Source organism: Cetorhinus maximus, chromosome 1, assembly GCF_964194155.1.
Source record: "Cetorhinus maximus chromosome 1, sCetMax3.hap1.1, whole genome shotgun sequence".
Lineage (NCBI taxonomy): Eukaryota > Metazoa > Chordata > Chondrichthyes > Lamniformes > Cetorhinidae > Cetorhinus > Cetorhinus maximus.
Genome location: NC_135879.1, coordinates 219,837,226 through 219,861,101, shown reverse-complemented (window position 1 = coordinate 219,861,101; position 23,876 = coordinate 219,837,226). Strand labels below are relative to the sequence as shown.

The following is a 23,876-nucleotide window of genomic DNA, read 5'->3' as shown; positions in this document are numbered from 1 at the left end:
CATGTGAGGTAAGAGTTGGAAGAGGCTCTCAGCATGTGAGTCTTGCGAAAGAAAACATCCAGGTGCAGGTGTCTGGTGGAAAAGTGTGTGAGAGAACCATGGTGAGCATTGTATGACTCCGTCACAGCTCATGAGACTGTGAGGTTGAGGGATGGACAGTTACAGATACTGCCAGATACTGTTCAAGGTGCATGTGGGGTTGGGGGGTGGGGTGCACAGTTCTCTTAGCTTGCCAGCTCTTGTCCAGTCATTAAACTTCTTCCAGTATGGTACTGTTGACTGGGGAGCACTGAAGTGGCACTCACTGGGTTGAATTTAACAGCAGGGGTTGAGGCCTTGACAGTGTGCCAGAAAGCTGGGGGCAACCTTGCCATGGCCATTTCCAGAAGCCCCAACACAATTCTGTACCCATCAGGCAATTAACCGGTGTTGGACTTCCGTCCCTTTAAGTGTGAAGATCCTGCTTCCAAGAGCTGCCGATCAATCAAAGGGTCAGCAGCTGTTCAGCCTCAACAGCAACACTGGTAGCGGTGGCCAGTAGTGGCACCACAATTGGCCAGGACCAGCTACCATAGGGGAGGCCCAGAACTTAGCTATGTTGATCGGCTCACAGGAACGAGTCAGCCTGCCCTGGCAAGGGGAGAGGAGTTGTTGCTGAGGGCAGTTGGGGGCTGTTTCAGCAAGGGTGGCCCTTGCTTCCCGGGGTGACTCCCTTTGGCCACAGAATGCTCAATCAGGAATGCCCACCCCCTCCCCCAGGCCTACAAAGAGGCCACTAGGGTATATTTGGTGATCTTCCTGCATGGCGTGGAAAAACCCTGTTACTGATAGAATACCAACTGCGGCAGGATGAAGCGCTTAAGTGGACTTTAATTGGCCACTTAAGGGCTACAATTGGCCTCCAAACAGGAAGACCTACTGAATAGCAGGGAGTTGGGAAGGTGATGGGCACCCCCGCCCCCTGCCTTCCTCCCCATGCCTCGCAGCGCACTCCCATGGACTGGGTTAAATTCTACCTATCTTCACTACAATCTCACTCTATGTCACTGGCACCAATGACTTAATTGGCCTCCTGCCACGGGCATCTAGCAGGTCCTTTACCTTGTATTGCAAATCTACCTCCAGGTCGGCATCAAAGAAACCTGAAACATGCTGCCTGTAGGGCGCTGTTCCTGCCACTCCAGTATTTGCCAATGGCTTGAATCTTTCCTGAGGACCGTGCAGCTATTGCTGAGGATCTTTCTTGTCATTCTGCAGGTCTCACTCTTCTTTTCCCCCCCTTCCTCAATGTCACTGCCTGTTTAAGCTGCTGCAAAAGGAAAACATTTACATAGCATCTTTCATGATCTTACGACTTTCCAAATTCTTCATAGTCAATTTTCTTTTTAGTTTTGAAATGCAGATAAGAGTGCTACCATTGATCCAGGGCTGATAATTGCAGGTCTTCATACCCACTAGCCAAAGATTTGCCATTTCCTGCCATTATTAATGTCTAAATTGCCCAGCAAATTGTGGATAGGACTGGGACTTACTAAAGTTAATGTCATCAAGGAAACAGGATTGGAAAAAATAGTGGCAGTCAGGATGAAAAAATCCCCAGGACCCAATGGTCCCCACCCCACAGTTTTAAAGAAAGTATGTGAGGGAAATTGCAGACGCTTTGCCTATAATCACCCGAAGCTCTCCCCATTCAGGGATTGTCCGTTTAGATTAGAAAATTGCAAATGTAGTTCCATTATTTAACCAATGTCAGACCTGTTATTCTAGCATGTGTTGTGGGGAGGTTATTGCACTGTATAATCACGGACAGAGTGACTGAGCACTTCCAGCCTGATGGGCAGATTAGAGACAGTCAACGTGGATTTGTGAAACGTGGGTCATCTCGAATGAACCTAATTAAATTTATTTGAGGAAGTGACTGAAGTAGTAGGCAGAAGAATGTTGATTGATGTAGTTTATATGGACTTCCAGAAGGCATTTGGTAAGATTCCACACAAGGGACTGTTAGCTAAAATTAATGCTTATGGAATTGAAAACAATTCATTGACCTGATTGAGAGATTGGTTTCGGGTGGTGGTGGGTGGTTGGGGGGGGGGGGGTGGGGGGGTGGGGGGGGGGGAGTAGAAAACAGACAGCGGGGATAATGAATATGTGCTCAAATTGGATGGAAGTGGCATGTGGTGCCCCACAAGAATCAGCCCCAACAACTCACCATATCTATTAATATCTTAGATAACACAATAGGGAACCATATATTCAAGTTTGCCAATGACACAAAGATTGGTGGTATAGTAAACAGTTTAGACAGGAGCATAAAATTACAGTGAGATCAGTGAGTGAACAAAATTAGGGCAGATGGGTTTCAACAATGTTAACTGTGAGGTCGTCCATTTTGCACTAAACAACGATAGATCCAAGTATGATTTAAATTGTGAAAAGCTAGAGGAGGTCCAAAGGGATTTTGGGATCCATGTACACAGATAAGCAAAATGTACTAGTCAGGTGCACAGCTTTTTTAAAAAAAAGCTAATGGAATGTTAACTGTATAACTAGAGGGCCAGAATATTAAAGGGAGTAAGTTTAGCTACAGCTGTGCAAACCACTGCTTAGACCATGTCTGGAATGCAGTGTATTGTTTTCGGCAACACACCTGAGAATGGCTATATTGAGCTTGGGATGTGTGTAGTGCAAATTCACCAGAATGTTAGCAGAGCTCCGAGGGTTAGATTATGAAGCTTGTATTCTCTGGAATATAAAAAGTTAAGGAGTGATTTGATTAAGGTGTTAGATTTTGAAAGGAATTGATAGTGTAGATAGAGGGAAACCTTTTTCCATTTGTGTGGGAGTCTAGGACAATAATCCTAAAATCAGAGCCAGGTCACTCATGCAATGTGTGCTAGAAATGTGAAACTCTCTCCTGCAAAAGCAGTAGATGGTGGCATAGTGGTTTTTTTTATTCATCCACGGGATGTGGGCTTCACTGGCTGGGCTAGCATTTATTGCCCATTCCTAGTTGCCCTTGAGAGATGGTGGTGAGCTGCCTTCTTGAACTGCTGCAGTCCATGTAATGTAGTACACCCACAGTGCTGTTAGGAAAGGAGTTCCAGGATTTTGACCCAGTGACAGTGAAGGAACAGCAATATATTTCCAAGTCAGGATGGTGAATGACTTGAAGGGGAACTTCCAGGTGATGGTGTTCCCATGTATCTGCTGCCCTTGTCCTTCTAGATGGCAGTGGTTGTGAGTTTGGAAGGTGCTGTTGAAGGAGCCTTGGTGAATTCCTACAATGCATCTTGTAGATGGTACACACTGCTGCTACTGTGCATCAGTGATGGAGGGAGTAAATGTTTGTCACTGGGCTAGTATTCCAGTGGCCCAGGGTATTGTGGTGGGGACCCGGGTTTGAATGTCACCACAACAGATGGTGAAATTTGAATTCAATTTTAGAAATCTGGAATTAAAAGTCTAATGATGATTTTGAAACCATTGCTGATTGTTGTAAAAACCCGTCTGGTTCACTAATGTCCTTTAGGGAAGGAAATCTGCGTCCTTACCTGGTCTGGCCTACATGTGACTCCAGACTCACAGCAATGTGGTTGACTCTTAAATGCACTCTGAACAAAAGCAATTAGTGATGGGCAATAAATGCTGGCCTAGTCAGCGATGCCCACATCCCATGAATGAATGAAAAATGTTCATAATTTTAAATCTGGTATTGATAGATTTTTGCTAGCCAGGTTATTAAGGAATATAGGACCATGACAGGTGGATGGAGTTAAGATGCAGATCAGCCATGGTCTCACTGAATAGCAGAACAGGCTATATGGATTGAATGGCCTACTCCTGTTCCTATGCTCCAAGAAGGAATTGTGAATGATCACAAAGCTGCTGGCTGATTTGTGCCCTTTGTTGTCTAGATTCATGAAAACAGCATCTCCTGTTCTTAACCTCCCCATGATTTTTATGAAGTTGCTGCACTTGTACATTAATTGCCCATTAAATTTGACACAGACAGTTATGATTTGCAAATGTCAGCATAAGTATCCCTTTAACATGATAATTGTGAATAACTGACTACCAATCAACCTCTCTTGCCCAGAAAGTAAATAACCATAAGTTTGAAGCCTTATTCCTTCAGGTCATGATTGTTTAAGGGAATTTAAAAACATCATATTTAAAATTTCATATCTTTTTTCTTACTTTTCTTTTCTGTCTCTTTTTTCTCTGTTAATCCAATCTTACCTCCCCTCTCTTTGTTTCTCTTTTTGTACCTGATTTGACATTGAACCTGTTCCTCCTAATTTAACCTCATTCTCAATCCTTCTGTTTATTTTTGAATGTTTAAATCTCATTGTTTAAAGGGAGATAGCCTAGTTGTCCCATCATACACCAAGGCCCTACTGCCTTATGCTGTGTTATGCCATAATCCACTGGCATTTCCAACAGATTTGTGGGTAAAAAATTTGTGTGTAATTGTAAGCCTAACTAACAGGCCTCACTGCAAAGTGCCCTGCTCCCCCAAAATGTGACCTGCCATATCAATGCAAGTCATCGTCGTCATCGATGATGGTGATGTTGTTGATTAGCTTGCTAGACATTTCATAGAATCATAGAATAATATAGCACAGAAGGATGTAATCTGGTCCATTGTGCCTGTGCAGTGTCTTTGAAAAAGCTATCCAAGTAGATCCACTCCTCTTTGCTTTCTTCACAAACCCTAGCATTTTTTTTCCAATTCAACTATTTATCCAATCTCTTTTTGAACGTTACTATTGAATCTGCTTCCATGACCCTTTAGGCAATGCAGACCAGATTGTAACATCTTATTGTGTAAAATAATCCTTCTCATTTTGCCTCTGGTTCTTTTGCTAATTACCAAAATCTGTGTCCTCTGGTTACTGACTGTTCTGCCAGCGGACACAATTTCTTATTTTTAATTACTCTATCAAAAGTCTACAGAACTTTGAACAACTCTATCAAATCTCCCCTTAACTTTCTCTGCTCTAAGGAGGACAACTCAAATTCCTCTAGCCTCTCCACACATTTGAGGACTTTCATCCCTGGTACCAATCTGGAAAATCTCTTCTACACTTTCTTTGACAACCTTCCTAAAGTGCAATGCTCAGACTTGGCCACAGTGCTCCAGCTGGGGCCTAACCAGTGATTGACAAAGAATTTGCGTAATATCAAAATAAAAGAAAAATGCTGCGGATGCTGGAAATCTGGAATAAAAACAGAAAGCGCTAAAAAAAAACTCAGCAGGTCAGGCAGCATCAGTGGAGAGAGAAACAGGGTTGATGTTTCAAATTGAGTATGACTCTTAATGAAGAAGAGTCATATTTGAGTCAAACATTAACTCTGTTTCTCTGTCCACTGATGCTACCTGACCTACCGAGTGTTTCCAGCACTTTCTATTTTTATTTATACTAGCAAAACATCCTTGTCTCTATTTATAAAGCATGTGCCTTATTAACAGCTTTCTCAGCTTATCCTGCCACCTTTAAAGGTTTGTGCACTACACAGCCAGGTCTCTCTGTTCCTGCACCACCTTTAAAATTGTACCATTTAGAGTATGTTGCCTCTCCTCGTTCTTCCTACAAAACGAATCACTTCACACTTTTCTACTATTTTCTGTTTTATTGAATTGATAGCATTCATGTTCTTCTTTCTACAGAAGACTGAATTTAAAAAAAATTAATATTACGACTTTTCCTTTATACCAATCTTCTGTCAAGATAGCTAAATGGTATTTAGATTTAGTTCTGTCAAAAGGTCACCCCCCCCACCCCCAACCCCTCTCCCCCGAACCGTTAACTCTATTTCTCTCTCTGCCTGGCCCGCTGAGCGTTTCCAGCATTTTCTGGGGTTTTTTTTATTTCAGATTTCCAACAGCCGCAGTATTTTACTTTGGTCTCAATTTGGTGTGTGTATCAAAGTGGTGGAGGGCTGACCTGAAGTGTGCCCTCTATTGGCCATCGCTGCAACAACAGCTGCAGGCGTTTTAAGTATTCGAAGGGGACAACTACTACCCCTTCTCCCCCCGCCCCCCCACCCCCACCCCCATTCTCCAATTTACAATTCTGTGAAGAAATGCAACTTTTGCGTCAGGCGTTATAAGTTCCTCACGCTTCATGTGCAAGAGTCGCTGTCCAAAAAAAAAGCCTCACTGAGGAAAGCAAACAAGGACAAGCTGTTAATAGGATTAGAAGGATATCGTTTAATACCGTCACGCAACAAGCTACTGTGCCAACTGTTGGGAACACAGTAAATGGTATTGGTATCGGGTTTGAACGTCCAAGGGAAAAGGAGGCGCGTCAGCAACGTTTCCCACATAATGAGCTCAAGAATCAACCGTGACAACAATCAGGAATGAATCAGGGAGACCTGCAGAACAAATCCTCTCAGTTGGATGAGGAATTTTAACTGGGCATGTTCCCTCTCTCTTTATTTTTTGAAACTTAGTCCCTGTCCCTGTCGGAAATCGTCCCCCCCCCCCCCAAGTTAAGAGCCGACAGCATATTTGACATGTGAATGGCGAAATAGGAACACGTTCAAACTATGGAAAGGAGGCACAGAATGTGACAGATTGGGGAATGAACGCAAGGGAATGCGGGGGAAAGTGACTGTTATTTAAATAAAGGAGAGGAAGCAGAAAAGTTCTAACCAAAAAAAAAAGAGGGATGGGGGTAGAAACGGCGATATAACCGGCAGAAAGGGAATGGAAAGGAGAGTGCAGTTACCATCAAAATGATGTTTGCTGTAGAATACAGGAGACAGTTCTGTGACTACCCTTCCTAACTCCCTTTTCACATCCTTATCTTCACTTCACCCCCGCCCCCCCACCAAATATCTGTTGCAGCTTTGCAGGACGCGCGTCCCGATAACGCTGACAGGGGAAAGGTTGAAAAGACAGGAATGATACAATGACTCCAAGATGCAACATTCATTCACAAGAGGGTATCTAAAAAAAAATCACGAAGCAAAAGTTTTGCGGCAGGATGGAGGAAGGGAAAAGGCGGGAACGCGGCGAGGTGGTCAGAAAACAGTGGAAAATGAATAGACCTGAATGTTCAGGCAAGCACCAGATCTCATTCATAGCTCTTACACAAAGTAAAGGTGGCGTTTTAATAATTGTTCGTAGAATACGGAAATACGTGTAACCTGTATCAAATATATTTATTGTCCGGTGGGTGCATTGCCACGAAAATACACCAGGCATAAACGGTGATTAGCATAGACTCATTTATTGATTGTTCATTTAAAGTACTTTAGCTACCAAAGTGCTCGCTTGTTAATAAGCCATATAATTTCGGAGTACCACTCTCTCATAAGTTACATCAATTACAAATTCAACTATAGAACATCATAAATATACAAGGTAAATAAAAGCAACAAAATCTCAGATCCCGTTTCGGATATTGTGTGTATGTGTTTTGTTACTGTTCTCCATATATACGGCTTTTTAAAAAAAAACATGATTGTGAACGGTGTTTTAGGACTGGTTGATTTTTTTTTTGCCTTTTCCAGTTCCTCGATCAATGGACTAAGCGGTCACGTCGTCTAATAAATAATAATTCAAGTAATGGATAATAATGGTTTCACACATCTCTGTCAACAATATACAGAACTGCCACTTTTGTAAATTATGTACCCTGAGACTCGAGTTGGGTGTTTTACTAACACATTGGACAGAAAACAAAGAATAATAAGATTACAATAATATTGATAAAATAATAACACAATTGTCAATAGAAATTGTGTTTCGAGTATCCAATGGGTTTTACCGGCATCATTCTATTAAGAATTAGAAACCATTGCAAAAAAAAACAAAGCGTTTCCATCAGTGACACCAACAAGTTTCTTGCAGTTGATTCAAGTTCAGGTGATGTTTTGAGGCAATAACCCCACTATATTGAGGGCAGGCTGTGAGAGGGCAGGGGCGGTGGGACATTTTCCTGTTTAAAATCGTGGGTGGGGGTAAGGGTGGAGGCGTATAACCTTTTGATGGAATCACAAGAATGAACTATGAGATTAAAATATTAAAAGGTGCGTTTTATTCCGCCCCACGTTTTTTTGCAAGAACCCTTTATTTAACCTATAGCCTCAGTCGAACTTCCGAGGATCTCTGATGTACAATCAAAATAAAGGTGCTTTATTCAGTTGCCGACCTTTAGGTAGATGGACAATGTACTGACCACCACCCCCCCCCCCCCCCCCCCAAACAATAACGGGAAACTCTTTCGAGTTATCAACAGTCACAGATTGCAACTCTTTCGAGTACAATCACAGTTCTTGGTTTCCGGGAGTGGGACATGAACCCACAACCCTCTGATTCAAAGGCGACAATAACGGGAAGAGGAACGATTGCCTGAAAACACACGTAGAAATTCTTCGCTATCGATTTTTTTCCCCACTGGGTAAAAGGAGCTTCGACTCAGATGCAGTACCTGCTCGGAACCGCCTACCATGTATTCGGAAATCTCCAATCTCCCAGGATTAAGACGATAAAACAATCTGAGCTCAAAATCAAGCGCTCCAAAGTCCATTCATTTCTTTTTTTTTTAGCACCGGGAAAATTTGCAATATTTCTCGTTAAAATAAAATAACTTGCAAAGGATAAATCATATTTCACAATAATAACCGAGAGGCATATGCGAACCGGGTGAGATTTTACACGTTTTGATTATTGTAAAATCTGATCCAAAATGATCAACAACAAATAAAAAACAGGGGAGGAAAGGTTGGTGGATCTATCCTCGGTATCTTTTTACCTCCACTATTAATTTTCTAGTTTCACTTGAATAATTGACCTGCACTCGCTGCCTACAAGGCTTTCGCTGCAGCTATAAAGATATTTCACCGTGTTTACAGGGGGCCAAAGATATCCAAAAATGAGCCCTGCGTATTTATTCCAACAATTCACTCAATAAAGTACCGGGAACAGTAGGGGCGAAGGCGACTGACATTTTGCACAACAATCACCTCCCAGGGAAACTGTCTCTCCACGTCCCCATCCCGAATACCTGGAACAGTAATGTCAGCTGCATCCAGTAAATCCTCAGACACCTTACAATTGTTCCAATTGCAAAAGTATTTCTTTTTTTAAAAAAAAAATTGGGCTGTCAAATGAATGGCAGTTCCCATATCAATAAAAGGCAACATTTAGCTTTATGGAATGTCACTCGCCTTGCACCACACTTATTCTGGGAACCTCGAAGACGCCAGGGATGAAGTTTTTTTTGTTATACAGAATTGTTGGTGGTGGGGGTGGGAGGGGAGGTGTTGGTGTAGGGGGAAGATGATATTTGCGAATTGAAAAGCATATTTGATTTTTATTTCTCCTCTGTGCGAACGAAATTTCATGACAGGAAATAAAAAGTCATTTTTTTTTAAGGATGGCTGCAAAAGGAATCCAATGTTGCATTTTCCATAAATTCTGCTGCATTCCCGCCATCACGATGGATAATCAGGTATCAAGCGTGATTTAAAAAATAAAATAAAATGTTACAAACGTGTACAATAACGTGAGCAGCAACACTCATTAAAAAATATACCAAGTTGTTGACATGGGATTTTCTGGGCTCTTGGTTACTTGGTGTGGACATGACAGCATTCATACCCCCGTTTATTTTTTTAAAGTTAAGAGACCGATGCATTTGTTTTTCATGCCGTGAGGATGAAAGAATCCCGGATTTTGTGTTAAATATCAAATTGAGTTTGGCTAAGTGCATAGATGCCCGACAAAAAAGAAAGGAAGTGTGGAGAAAATATTGAAGAATCCTATCTTGTGCTGCAGCTGCCTTAAGGTGGGCAGCAAAGGTAAATACCAAATATCAAGTGTTGGGTAAATTGGGTGAGTTTTGCCAGTTTAGTGAAGCAAGTTCTCTGACTGTTAACCAATCTCCCGTTGGCACAGCGAGTAAAACAGCGAGGGTTATTGGGGATTTAGCCCCAGGAATTGTAGGGCCGATGTTGCTTTTTGAAGAACCTGGCAGACCGCTGCTCTGACCCCCTTTAGGATTTGTACTTTGCTTTTGTCGTTAGATTCTGGCGGTGGGTGGGTGTGTGTGTTTGGGGGGGGGAGGTTGTTATTTTTTTTATATATTAAACATCTTTTTATTGTAAATGAGGTGCGTAGAAAGCCGGTGTCCCGTAAGTCTGCGAGCTCAGCATGAATGGGGAGAGCACGGCGGCAGGGGAGGGCAGGAAGGGCAACTGGGTGGTGCACACCAGCCCCCCTGGGCCAGGGTAAGCCGAGTGCACCGAGAGCGGCCCACCCACCGGGGAGGGCGAGCTCATGGGGCTCAGGCCGCCCAGGTGAGCCCCCGCGGGGCCGCCCAGGCTGGAGCCGACCCCCCCTGCGACTCCCCCCGGTCCCCCACCCCCAGCCCCTCCTCCTCCTCCACCTCCACCACCTCCTCCTGCACCTCCTCCCCCGGTGGGAGCGCTGGTGTCCGCCCCCGGGTTCTGCTTCTTCCACTTGGTCCTGCGGTTCTGGAACCAGATCTTGACCTGGGTCTCGGTCAGGCTCAGGGACAGGGCCAGGTTCAGGCGCTCGCACACCGACAGGTAGCGGGTCGACTTGAACTTGTTCTCCAGCGCCACCAGCTGCTCGTAGGTGAAGGCGGTGCGGGCCCGCCGGGGCTTGCCCGACTTGGCGTCCGAGCCGCTGCGCTTCCTCTTGCTCCTGTGCTGCTGGGCTTGGCTCTGCTGCGGCTGCTGGAGCGGCTGCTGGCTCTGAGGGCTGGGAGGGCTCAAACTTTCCCCTCCTCCTCCTCCTCCACCACCTCCACCTCCACCACCATCCTCCTCCTCTTCCTCCTCGTCCTCTTCGTCCTCCTCTTCCTCCTCCTCTCCCTCCAGCCCGGACATCCTCTCCCCTGCAGCAGTCACAATGCTCCCTCCTCCTCCTCCTCCTCCTCCTCTCCCACCACCGCTATCTTCAGTGTACTCCTGGCCTGTCTCCCGCCGCGAAGTCTCGCTGCTGCTGCCGCCGCCGCCGCCGCTGCTGTGCTGGGTGTCTAAACTCCGGCAGAAGTCCTGCTCGCATTCCTCAGCTTTGTAACTGTCTAGGAAATCTCCATCTTCTGGGTGGGTGGGGGGTTGTTGTGGGGGTGTTGGGGGGGGGGGGGGGAAGGGGAAGTGTGGGGGGTGGGGTGGTGGGGTGGGGGTTGGGGGGGGGGGAAGGTGGGACACAGAAATAGAAAACGCACAGGATTAGATCACCAGCATTTTTGCACAGCCCCTCCTGAGGCGAGAGGGTGAGAAAATGAAAAGTCTCGCGTTTGAGCATTTGCTAAAAAATGTGAACATGGTCCCTTGAAGCATCGTTGCTCCTCTTCATCTAAAGTGCGCTTAACTTCAGGGCCAAAGCTGGGCGCACATCCATAAAAGTTAAAGGATTATCACCCCAACCTGCGCTGCAATCTCGCATTCCGTAACTCGCCTTGAAACATTTACCTGATCTGATCTGTAATTTAAAATATAAAACATGCTCGGAATCCAGGGCCAATTTATTATTATTGTTGACAGTTCGGGTTGTCTGAAACATTAAACACCGTGTAGGATATTTAATACTCTAACAATATTAACTCCGTGACAAGAGTCCTATTGAATTTAAACGAATTCTGCCCACTCCAGATAAGAGAAGAATTCGGGTTTTTTTTTAAAAAAAACATTAAAAAAAAAACTTTCAAAAGTTCTCTTTCTGTCAACTAGCGGTTAACACGGGGAAGGAGAGCCCTGTTAAAACCGTGAAGGGAATTTGAAGGGAATAGAGTTGGATTGGTTCATTGGAACCGAGTTTTGGGACTTGCCTGACTCCCCGCCTTGATTAACAACCTGCACCGTGATGAGATGAGAAATTGCTGATCCCAGTGCATGGCTGACCCATTTTTTTGGGCGATTTTCTCGATATAATTTGTGAAGATGTACCGAACACCCGCAGCCCTGGCTAACCCCATAGTGTGTGGCGCACTTGCTGGTTAGAATAAAGCGCCCGTCGACTCTCTGAGAATTACTGATAAATGTACAACCCGAATTGTATGTACATACAACCATTGTATGTAATCTATATCTACACCAAATGGACTAAATGCCAATGATTATAATTATTTCTAACTGTTTAATGAGGATGTAGTGGGCTGCGTTGGAAAGTGCTCGTCTGCACGCGTTTGTATTTTTTTACAACTCCTGCATATTGCAGTTACTGTACAAGTGACCTGTTAATGATAAAAAAAGCGTTAAAAGATATAAAGCTATGCTAATTAAACTGGATTGGTGTCTGTAAGGGGATTCCGTCTATTACAGAAACTAATTACTGGACACTTACATTAATTGTGATCATATTAAGGCCTCATTAGACATACTAGGGGGGGGGGTGGAAATAATAAAGCATTTAAAACATTTACCACTTTTAATGGAAATTACACACGGTCACAGGACGGCTCCCGTTCTTTCCCTGAAACTCCTGCTTTACAGTGTTCATGTGTGCCCTCCCATCATTTAATCAGCCTCCAAACATGGGCAACGTGCAGCGTGTTATTACAGAAACTGTCCCCTGGGAACGGCCGCAATTAACTATCTGACCTTCGAACGCATTCTTATTTTAATTTGCGGGTCGTCTTGCTGCCTTTGTGTATAACATGCTTCACTGGGTCCAAACAATAATTGCACATCCTCAAACTTTTAACAGAATAATACACCTGGATCATATTGGGGACGAGGACTGGCTTCGAGATAAAGCGTATTAAAAATGGACAGCGCTCTTGTATATATCCCGATTGTTATTTCAAGTTGACGGAACGTGCTGTTCAATGACTTGCCGTGTCGCTCTGTCCTCGAATGTCACCAGATTTGTGGGAAGAAAGTTAGTACATTTTTTTTTGAAAGACGTGTGCAGGTTGCAATCTGGAGTCTGGGTCGAAAGCAATACATGATCAATAGCAGCCACTAATAACTGTAATACGTTTTAATCGAGTAATTATCCGAATTTTGACCCTATAATTTAGACGTTTTAGGAGTGTTTGCAAGCTGTTTGAAAGAGATATGCAGAATTCGATAATAGGATATCGATCACCCCAGCCCAACATGCCACTCTGGGGCGATTTCCGCCATTATAAGAGCTCTTTAACGCTGCTAAGCACATTTTACCTTAAATGTAATCGAAGAAATTTAATTGTTTTTCTAGAGATAACCAGCGTTTTGTCACAATTAGTCTGATTCGTCCTAAAAACCGAAGGGGAGAGAGAAAATTGAATCTGTGGCCGAAAGCATGAAGGATAAACTCCAGAGATGTCTTTGAAAGATTGGATTAAAGCGCCTTTTAAACGGCAGCGATTCCTATTTATTCCTGGCAGGCGACCTCTTTAAAAAAAAAGAGCCTGGCCAAATGCAACTTAAGAGGCTTCAAATTATACAAAGGTAATTAGACATAATCATACGGTGGGTTCTAAGCAATGATTTATTCAGACGCTAAACCATATTGACTTGCAAAATCTATCATAACCATTAAGCGTTTTGAAACTCACAAACCTTCCAAATCAACGTGCAATCACGCAATTAAGATCTTTGAAGATTGTTTTGAAACGAGACCCCTTCCCGCCGTTACTTATAATACTTAACAGACTTGCCACAGTGTGTGACTATACCTGGAATAACTGTGCTGAAACCTTGCCTTCACATACACGCGGTTAGCTTATTAAAGCGCCGGCAGCCACAAGCCATTGCTGGCAGCGGCTCTGGGCTGTGAACACACCAGGGGATGGTGAGGGGGACTCCGGCCGGGCTCGGTTGACCTGGTCGCGGTGGTCCCGGGTTTTAAGCGGCCGCTTCTTACTTTTACACACTGGCGCAAAAAAAAACTTGGGGCAGCACTTGTGCGAGCGCAGCGGTGTAAATAATAGCGCCCAGCACCGAGATACTTACTGATTATGTCACTTGACTTCTTACATGTGTCCAAGCCGCTCTCGCTTATCGTTTTCTGATCTGCAATTTCACAAAAAGCATCCGCAGCCCTTTCCCCCGACGCTGCCACTGTGTACTCGCTGGCGGCTCTGTACAGAATGCTGCACTGCCGGCGCTTACTGCTGTTAAATTTGTTGGGATCCAAAATGTCCAAGACCGAGAAAGAGGTGGTCCTGTTGTTGCTGGTTGGAGCAGGGAGCACGACCACTGCCTCCTGGCCAGAGATGCCCTGTGTGGCCCCTTGTCTCTCCCGGCTGGCCGGGCAGGAGAACGCTGCCAGGTCACTGCCTGGGAGTCTCTGGTCCCCATTCATATCCATGTCTTCAGTGTGGATGGTACAAGACATCGGATCTGCCACTGCCGCTGATGACAAGGAGATATCAGCCGGCTGAACCTTTTCTCTATTCACATTCATGACTTCCCAAGGAAACTATTTAATAGCCCTTTTTCAAAAAAAAAAATAATGCTGTATTGTACACAGTCAAATCTTTGAATCCCCTCCACCCCTGGCGTCGATCAAGGGTGTGAACGTGAAGTCACAAAGTGCTAGTGATCCTCAGAAAGGTCCTCACTCTCTCCCTTCGGACTCCCCCTAGACATTCCTGCCCCTCACACTCGCCAGACTGCATGTTATTTATGCATTCATATTCAGCAACGTTTTGTAATTGGCTACAAATTAATCCATTGCCCCTAATAGCCTCTAATCTACATCACAGAGAGAGACGGATGATGTTGCCTGTGATATACTTGGCTGTCAGGTCTTTTTCAGCACAGTTCCAGTCATCTGGAAAGCATCTAAATAGCCTTATTTGGGAGAGGGTGGCGCTTTCTTTTAATAATTGAGAGGGGAGGGTGCAAACAAAGAACTATTTTCTACCTAAACACCTATTCTTCTGCTTAATACGTCACTCCTTGGCTCTAAGAGAAAAAAATGGACACTTTACTAGAAATTAAAGTTAACCCATTTTAAAATACGATGATTTCAACAATAAACACCGCCTCGCTAATGGGAGTGCTAGGTTTCATTTAATGGATGACAAACGGGCTTTTAAGGTAAATCGTTTTTTATATGGAATATTGAATTTTAATTTAAGAAGTAATGACAAATATCGCGATTAAATGGATGCGTAATAACGTCACGCTTAACTATAGGGTCCAACTTTCCTGCTTTTAGAGAGTTTTCCTCTGCAATTTGGAGCACCGAGCGTTCTCCACGTTGCCAAAAAAAAAAGTGAAATTGGAAGCAAGCATGAAATTTAATTGCTCTCTCTCTCTCTCTCTCCCTCTCGCAGATTCGTGACACATACAAGGACAGATCCTTTGCAATTACCGCGGGCAATGATCCTTTGGAAAGCAGAAATTAAAAGTTCGGCGAAATAATCGGCAAAACAATCAGTTGTGATTTTCGGTCGGGGGCGGGGGGTGGGTGAGGGGTGCGTGAAGATTATTAGACCATCAAAGGACTGTGCCCAGGGGGGTTACTCGAGCCCCCCCACCTCCCCAGCTTCACTCAGACACCAACCACTCGCTAGTAATATGACAAATTGAAAGAAGCTATTAGATTTCAATCAGCGACCAGAGCATTTTCGTCTTGCGTAATGACTTTATTCTGATTTATGCCTAAATTAACATTTGCACTAAAGATTTTTCCTTTGAATGTTTTTTTTAAAAAACTTTTCTCACAGCGGTATAGAATGGATCCCAAAAAAAAATCACATTACGTGGTGATGTACATGGGCAGATGGATGAATGATAGACAAGTGCATTTATTTTGTCAGCCAGGACAGGCAGATCCAATGGTTATAGGCAGACATTGAAACCAGCTCAAAGTTTTTCAAGCCGCCCAATGTTCTGGCGCGAATCCGTTGAAGTCTTTCTAAAATCATCTTTAATAAGATCACATGTCTTATTCAGATTAACATTCTGAACGACCCTGTTATTCTAATGTAGCTTCACACCTGACGTATCTCTTCTTCCATAATATGGACTCTTTACTAAAATCAATTCCAGTTTGAACTTATAGATCGAGTGCAGACACACAGGTACGTGTTTAGCACTTTTCCCAAAACAAGTTTGTTTTTAAATACTGAAAATGAATGGCGAAAACCACATGCACTATCCAGATATGCACATTGACTTACACAGATCCACGCGCTATATATAAATAAATTGCATAAAGGAGTGAAAGATTAAAGTACTTAAAGTTATTCACATACCAATCAGCGGTAACATCGCTGAATAAATATAACGTCTGGTACGGACAGTTCCTAATATACCTGGCAAATCGTGTTACTGTACAAAAAATAGGAGATTGCACGGGATCATATAGATATCCCGGCTGCTAGATGAGAGCTGACAAGCAATATCTCATTCAGCCAGTGCAAATGACCAGCCCTTTTCTCCATAGATTACAAGAAGTTGAAGTTAATCTTTAAAGTTTGAACGCGCTCTGCAGTCAGACGCTGTGTAATTACCCCCTGATCGGAGAGTGTTTTAGAGCGAGGGGGGGGGGGAAAAATCAAAGCTCTCTCTCTCTCTCTTGCAGTATCCGATTGCCGCTGTTATTTGGAGAGAAGCTACTGGCAGTCATTTGCATGTAAATGAAACGGTGTAAAGGACAGAAGTGGGCTTCTGTCAAGGCGAGACAAACTTTAGCTCGGGGACCACCCTCTAATTTCCTGCAAATTGCTCCGCGTACAGCAGCGATGAGCCGCTTGCAATGACTCACCACAGCCTCTCCCTGCTGGAGCACTACAAGACCAGCAGATCACATTTCATCTTTTTTTAAAAAAAAGTAGTAACTCGAGGGAAGTGATTGAACTCAAATAATTTCTGCCTGTCTATTCATGTCTCTGCGCACTTATCAGCTGCATTGGATTTAGCACTGATCACAGGCGATCTCTTTATTACACTCCCAGCCATCTGAATGAAGAATCATATTAATGTGGTTTTGCTGAATATATCCTAGCAATCCAGTCTGTAAGGGTTCAATATTCACTAAAGTTCCCAGCTTTAGCAATGATCCTAGGCCAGTTCATTTTGTTGATGAGTTGGAGGAAATATCTGGCCACATTTGATCAGACTTATTGAAATGACATGCAAGTTGGATGTCCTCAGATGTCAGCTCCAACCTCATTATGTCTGTATTTCTGTAAGTAGTTTCAAGTAATGAAACATCTAAACACTATCAACAGTAAACGGCAAGTTCCCAAAGATTTCCAAAGAAAATTTAAAAAAAATAACCAACTTGGGATAATGTGAGGCATGAGGATCTATTCGATATTTCTCAATGAAACATCAAGTACGTTCCTTCATTTGAACAGATTAGAGGAAATTCAGGGGCGCCAGTTTCCTCTTTATGCAGAGTGGGTAGAAATCGTAGTATAATTAGCTCACCCACTAAAATTTCTAACAACATGCCACATTGCAGGAGGAAGTTCAGCAGTTCGGCGGCTCTCCACCCCCCCCAGGACATTATTGTAAGTGCTGAAGTTTGGTTAGAGTTCTAAGCTTTCAGTCCAACCATTCTCCAAAATGACACAGGCTGTAATATAGAACAAAGCGTTGGGCTGCACAGTTGCGGATTTTCCTGGACGTGCACACTTGTCCAGGCGCGGACGATGCACGGTTACTCCTGGAACTAGCTGAAGATCTGAATCAGCGCCGTGCCTATTCTGCAAGGGGCTACCTTCTATACATGCTCCAGGATTGTGCGGGACGCGATTACTATTAATAAGACGAATCCAAATATTTCCGCCCACTGAAACCTCTGCCCCAGATGGGGAGTGACAAGTTGTCAGTTCCTGCACTTATGACAATGTTTCATCATTTCTGATCATTCATGATACAGGGTAGTGGTGGGGGTGGGGGGTGGGGGGGGGGATGGTGCTGGTGGGTACCCCAGCCTGAAGAGCGAAAAGTAATTACATCAGTACATCTGTGACAATCTACATTGCGTTTATTATTTCTCTCCGTGACCCCTCCACATTATTTACTTATTGAAGGTCTAACAGGTCTATATCATGACCAGATGCTGTCCTCCCGTTAACCCTTGGAGCCCTGAGCATCCCCAGCGCTCAGTGCGGTTTAAAACATATATTTAAACCCCAATAACTTTTCAAATCAGAATTGTAATAAAATGACTGCGGATTTTTGTTTTCTCTCTACACAGCGCCTTATCCTCCTCTCAAACACATCTCCAAGTTGCTGTCCTTACAATTATTTATTGGAGGCGCAGTCTTGTTATTCTGTAGGTGAAACGATTGAGGAGTCTCACTTTTTAAACGCGTTGTACATTTTCTCCTCTGAATTAACAACTAGAATTGTTACACGTGTAACAAATTAACATATTTTCATTGATATATATATATATATAAAAACAACTCAGCCTAGCTTCAATACTTAGGTTGTAACATCCTTTGCGGAATTTTGCATCACTTTAAAAGAAAAGATTGAATTTTAATTCTGCCAATGTCATTAAAGGAGGGCTGCTTCGGATCCTTTGATTCTGATCTTGGATTCCCCCGAATGTTATCGACGCGGCGATAGATAATGAAATCGGCGCACTTGTGTTAAGTGATTCAGCCCCGCTAGGGTTAATACTCAAGGACAACCTCAGGATACTTTTAAATAGAAATGATATTTTATCCCTTCAAGCTCAAGTCCCCGCTTAACTGGCAAACCTGGGCGCACGTTCCAATATATCTATATATATAAAAAAAAATGAAAAGTGAAAATTAGCTTTGACCCAGGACAATCGGATGCGAGAAACCATTCATTACCAAGCAGAGCAAAAACTGTTGGGAGAAAGCATCCTAAATAATGGCAAGCAGCATCAATAATCTTTTTTTTTTGTGTTTAAAGTGCTACAAGCAGTTAAAATAACTCAAAGGCGAAAATCAATAACTGCCGGCTATTTTCTGTGGGAGAATAATAGGCGGGTTGGTATGAGCTCAGAACTCACTTCACATAGGGACCGGCAGCTGCTGTCTCAGGACCACTCGGAAAGGAAGGGTCTTGAAAGGGTTGGGGGGTTGGGGGTAGGGGCTAGTGAAATCAAATTTTATTCCCACCCTCTCCATCCCTTCCAGCTCATATAAAACAGATCGTGTCCCATCAATAGTGTCAGGTACTTATGGAGGAAGATTTAAATGCACAGGGGAATGCAGGTTAAGACAGTAATGAGCTTAATTGAGGTTAATGCTCTCTGCACAGCCCCTGATTATTAAATTAATATTATCTCCAACATGGATCATAATTAGAAGTTTAAACAACGCTCTCGGAAACCTCTGAAGATATATTAAAACTCGACGATCCAGACAGGATATGGGGGCGGGAAGTGAAAAAAAAATAAAACAGCTCTGGAAATTCTCTCTGCCCCCAGCTCTCTCATTTCTTTCCCCTCCCTTCCCCACACGCCCATGGTTTTAAAGTTGTTTGAGAGGAAATATGGAGAGTGACTATAAGCAGCCCTGTTCGTTAACGATTTTAAATGAGCTCTGACGCTGGTAAAATCTGACAATTGCCTATCATGATAGGGGATGATGGTTAAAATTACCAAGAATCAATATTCTCACCGGGTGTCCAAGCCTGATAAGACCAGGCAAGACAATGTTGACTATTAAAGTCGACAGCTTGAGATATTACACTATTAGTTATGCTATTTTTAATAATCTATAATATTTTAGGTTTAATTAATTAATTATACGGGTCAGATAATATCTGGGGATAGAATGAGGTCTGAAGGGTCTATTAAGGCTGGTAATGAGAAAGGGGAAATCTAATCTAAGGACGAGGGGCCGTGAAGGAACAACTGACTTTATAGAGAGGCAGCCGGAACAAGGCTTCTCATAGGGAATTGCCTTCAGATCATATGCAATTCCTTTTAGACCTCCTTTTACAAGTTTATTCCGATGCTGTATTGTGGATGGACAGCCGTGTGGATATATATATATATATATATATAAAACTGTTTTGCGCTAATAATGTACACTTACGACGGCAATTTCCGAGAAGGACTCTTTCTTTGATCAATACAGCCTTCTTCCTCAATCATCCGCTGACTATTTATTTTACAACATCCGAGGCTGCACCATTTTAATTGTTTATTTCATGCAGTAAAGTAGAAATCCAGTTCATGTTATCCGATATTTCTATTACTGCCTGTTTAATGTGACGAATTTGTCACTTTCCATGATTTTTGCATTTTCGAATTGTATTTGGCAGCGCTTTTGGATCCCAAATGTGTATTTAATAAATCACGGGGGCTGTGAATATAAATATATCCAAATTCAATATTAATCAGTGATTATACCAATTGAAGTTCATATATATTTGGGAAGATTTATTGGCGTCTATCTATATATTCAAAGGTCACAAACCTAATGTCCGAATGCTGGCCCATCCCCACCTCCCCCCCGCCCCCCCAACCCCCCAACAATTGTGTTAAAGCTACAAGGATTTCTTAAAGGGATTAATAGGCAGGTTTTGTGAGTAATGGTCCAGCAGCTGTTCACGTATTCGTCGATTCAGGCCGTGGTATACCCTGCTACATCAGTGCAGTCATTCCTTAATAAACTTGGCCGTATTGATGGTGGTCTGTTCAAGTCAGTACCATTCTCAAGGATAAAACAAAGCCTAACCTGACAGAATAACCTGGAGGAAGTAGGGATACATACATACATGCATACATGATTTTAACTGAGCGGCATGATCCCAGGATTGTTCTAAGGTCCACGTTATGGTTTAATACACCATGTGAAATCCAGTATTAGGTTCCTGTCCTCTAATCAGTCCGGGCTCAATTATTCTGTACTTAGTGAGAATGAAGGACATTAGTGAGTTCATCTGAAAAAACAACAGATTACACAAATAGACAAATAGACCATATTGTATTACAGAGCTGGGAGAATAGTGAACCTCAGTCACCAGGGTGAAATACTTTCTTCCTTTCTCTTCAACCAATAGAAAATATTCTGTCTGGAGCCCTGCAAAAAATCAGAACATTTTGAGTTTACCTGCTCTGTTCTTTCCAGCTCCATTCGATGGAAGTTCTCTGCTTTTCTGCGTTAGATTTGCCCACAATATTCATCATTTTTTTTATCTGGGTGACCCGGGCATGGGCTTCGCTCAATATCACAATATGCAATTGAAATGTAGCTGGACTGGCAGTCAGTCCGAAGGCAGACCCAGACTCGATGGGGCGAATGGCCTCCTTCTGCACTGTGAAGGTTCTGTGATTCTTGCTGCAGCAACACCAACTTCTATTTATATAACACCTTTAATATGGTAAAGTACCCCAGACTTCATTAGACACCGGGCCACAGGAAGAGATATAAGGATAGGTCACCAAAAGCTGGTCAAAGAAATAGCTTTCGAGGAGCATCTTAAAGGGGGGGGGGGGGAGAGAGAGAGGGAGAAGTGTTGAAGAGGTTTAGGGAGGAAATTCCAGAGCTGAGGAATTAGGCCACTGAACGGCTTCCCTGCCTACCGAGAAAAGGAGGAAATCGGAGCTGCATAAAAGGCCAGAATTAAGGGAACACAGAGCTCTCAGAGGGTTGTAAGACTGGAGGAGGTTACAAAAATAAGGTGGGAGGGAGTGGGGGGATTGGTTGGGGGCAGGGCCAGGAAGGATTTAGATACAAGGATGAGAATTTTAAATTTGAGGCGTGACTGGACGGGGGAGGGGGGGTGGGGGGGGGGGTGGGATGTAAGTGAGCATGTTCAGGAACTTTGGTGTGAGCCTCAGATACTGAAGCAGATCATGCCCACATGCAGCAAGACCCATTCAGGCTTGTGCTGATGAGTGGCAAGGAGCATTCACACAAAGTGCCAGACAATGACCATTGATTGTGAAAGGAAAGGAGAGCAGTGGCAGCAAAAGTAGTTGGGCTGCTTCCTGCCAAGTGAAATTGTTGCCAGCAGTATGTGTGTCAGATTTGGCTCAGTTAGTGGCACTCTCAGCTACAAGTTAATAGGTTCTGCGATCAAGTCCCACTCGAGGTCATGAATGCAATAGTCAAGGCAGGCATTCCAGTACTGAGGCAGTGCTGATCTGTTGGATGACGCATTAAGCCAAGGCCCTGTCTGCTCTATCAGGTCAATGTAAAGGGCCCCATGGCACTATTTTGAAGAAGAGCAAGGGAATTATCTCTGGTGTCCCTCAAATCAACATCACAAAAACATATTTATTGGCTACAAAATGCTTTGAGATGTTCAATGGCCATGAAACATGACACTTAAATGCAAGCCTTTCTTTTTTATACCTCGAACAGGAAAGAATCTAATCATCTCCCCTTGACATTCAATGGCATTATGATCACTGAATCCCCCACTATCAACATCCTGGGGGTTACCATTGACCAGAAACTGAACTGGACCAGCCATATAAGTACTGTAGCTACAAGAGCAGGTCAAAGGCTCATAATTCACCTCCTGACTCCCCAAAGTCTGTCCACCATCTACAAGGCACAATTCAGAAGTGTGGTAGAAAACTCTCCACTTACCTGGATCAGGTAACACTCTAGATGCCCAACACCATTGAAGACAAAGCAGCCCACTTGATCGGCACACCATCCATCACCATAAACATTCATGTGGAGTTATGGTGACGTAGTGATATTGTCACTGGACTAGTAATCCAGAGACCCAGGTTAATCTTCTGGGGACACGGTTTAAATCCCACCAAGGCAGCTGGTGGAATTTAAAATTCAGTTAATATATCATTCTGGAATTGAAAGCCAATCTCAGTGATGGTGACCATGACACTATCATCAATTGTTGTAAAAATCCATCTGGTTTACTAATGTCCTTTAGGGAAGGAAATCTGCCATCCTTACCTGATCTGCCCTGCATGTGATTCCAGAGCCACAGCAATATGGTTGACTCTTTACTGCCCCCTGAAATGGCCTAGCAAGCCACTCAGTTCAAGGGAAATTATGGATGGGCACATCTCATCAAAGAAACAAGGCTCCCTCCCCCATCAGTGCAGCAACTCGCCATGGCTCCTTCAACAGCACCTCTCAAGCCTGTGACCTCTACCACCTCGAAGAAGCAGGCACATGGGAACTTCATTGCCTGTAAGCTCATCTCAAAGTCACACACCACCCTGACTTGCAATCAAATTGCCACCTCTATGTCACCTGGTCAAAGTCTTGCTATAATCTCCGTAATAGCACTCTGTGTGTATTTACACAGCAAGGACTGCAGCGGTTCAAGAAGGGAACTCACTGTCATCTCCTCAAGGGCAATTAGGGATGGGCAATAAATGTTGGCCTTGCCAGTGACACTCACATCCCATGAATGAATTAAAAAAAGAATATAGACAGTGAAGCTTTGGATGAATGAAGGTGGAAGATAACCCTTAGACTTAATCTGTGATGTCTTTCTGAGCAGAATCAGAAAATGTTTAAGAGCATTTTTAATAGTCTCATTATTACCCAATAAAAATGATTGAATCAAAGAAAACAATTGTAAAATTAGGACCGGAAAGATAGACCAGTTTTACTTTTGGATGAAGATCACAATGAAGAACAATATTTTGCATGATCATTCTGCTGAAACAAATAATTGTCTAGAGAATTGATATTCTTAATGGTAAAGTGTTGGACTCATGGCCCAGTAGTTAAAGTTGGCATGTCAAGTTTCCACTTTGATATTTCAACTCATTAAGCACGTTTCTCTACTACTTGGCGAGGTCATTACACTACTGAAGTGCAGTACAGAACTCTGTTTCAGGTAAATCAAGCGGCTGACAAGCAACAAAAATAGTCCTGCCTGGAAAAATTGCTTTTCCTTTTAGTTGATCAAAGGAAGCACTGACGGTGGGATTGATGGTGGAGGTAGGAGCCCAATATCATCTCATTTTCTGAGCTGAGGGAAGAGGCACAGCACTGGAGGTACCAGAAAGAGAA

At 43.4% G+C, this 23,876-nt stretch overlaps 1 protein-coding gene across 1 annotated transcript; it reads right to left on the bottom strand.

Moving 5' to 3' along the window:
• Positions 1-10,116: 10,116 nt before the first annotated feature.
• On the bottom strand, positions 10,117-14,380 carry nkx1.2lb (NK1 transcription factor related 2-like,b). Its single transcript, XM_078555673.1, has 4 exons — positions 13,927-14,380; positions 10,803-11,087; positions 10,403-10,700; positions 10,117-10,318 (listed from the first exon to the last, which is right to left on the bottom strand). The coding sequence occupies exons 1-4, from the start codon at positions 14,378-14,380 to the stop codon at positions 10,117-10,119; spliced, it is 1,239 nt and encodes a 412-aa protein (XP_078411799.1).
• Positions 14,381-23,876: the final 9,496 nt, after the last annotated feature.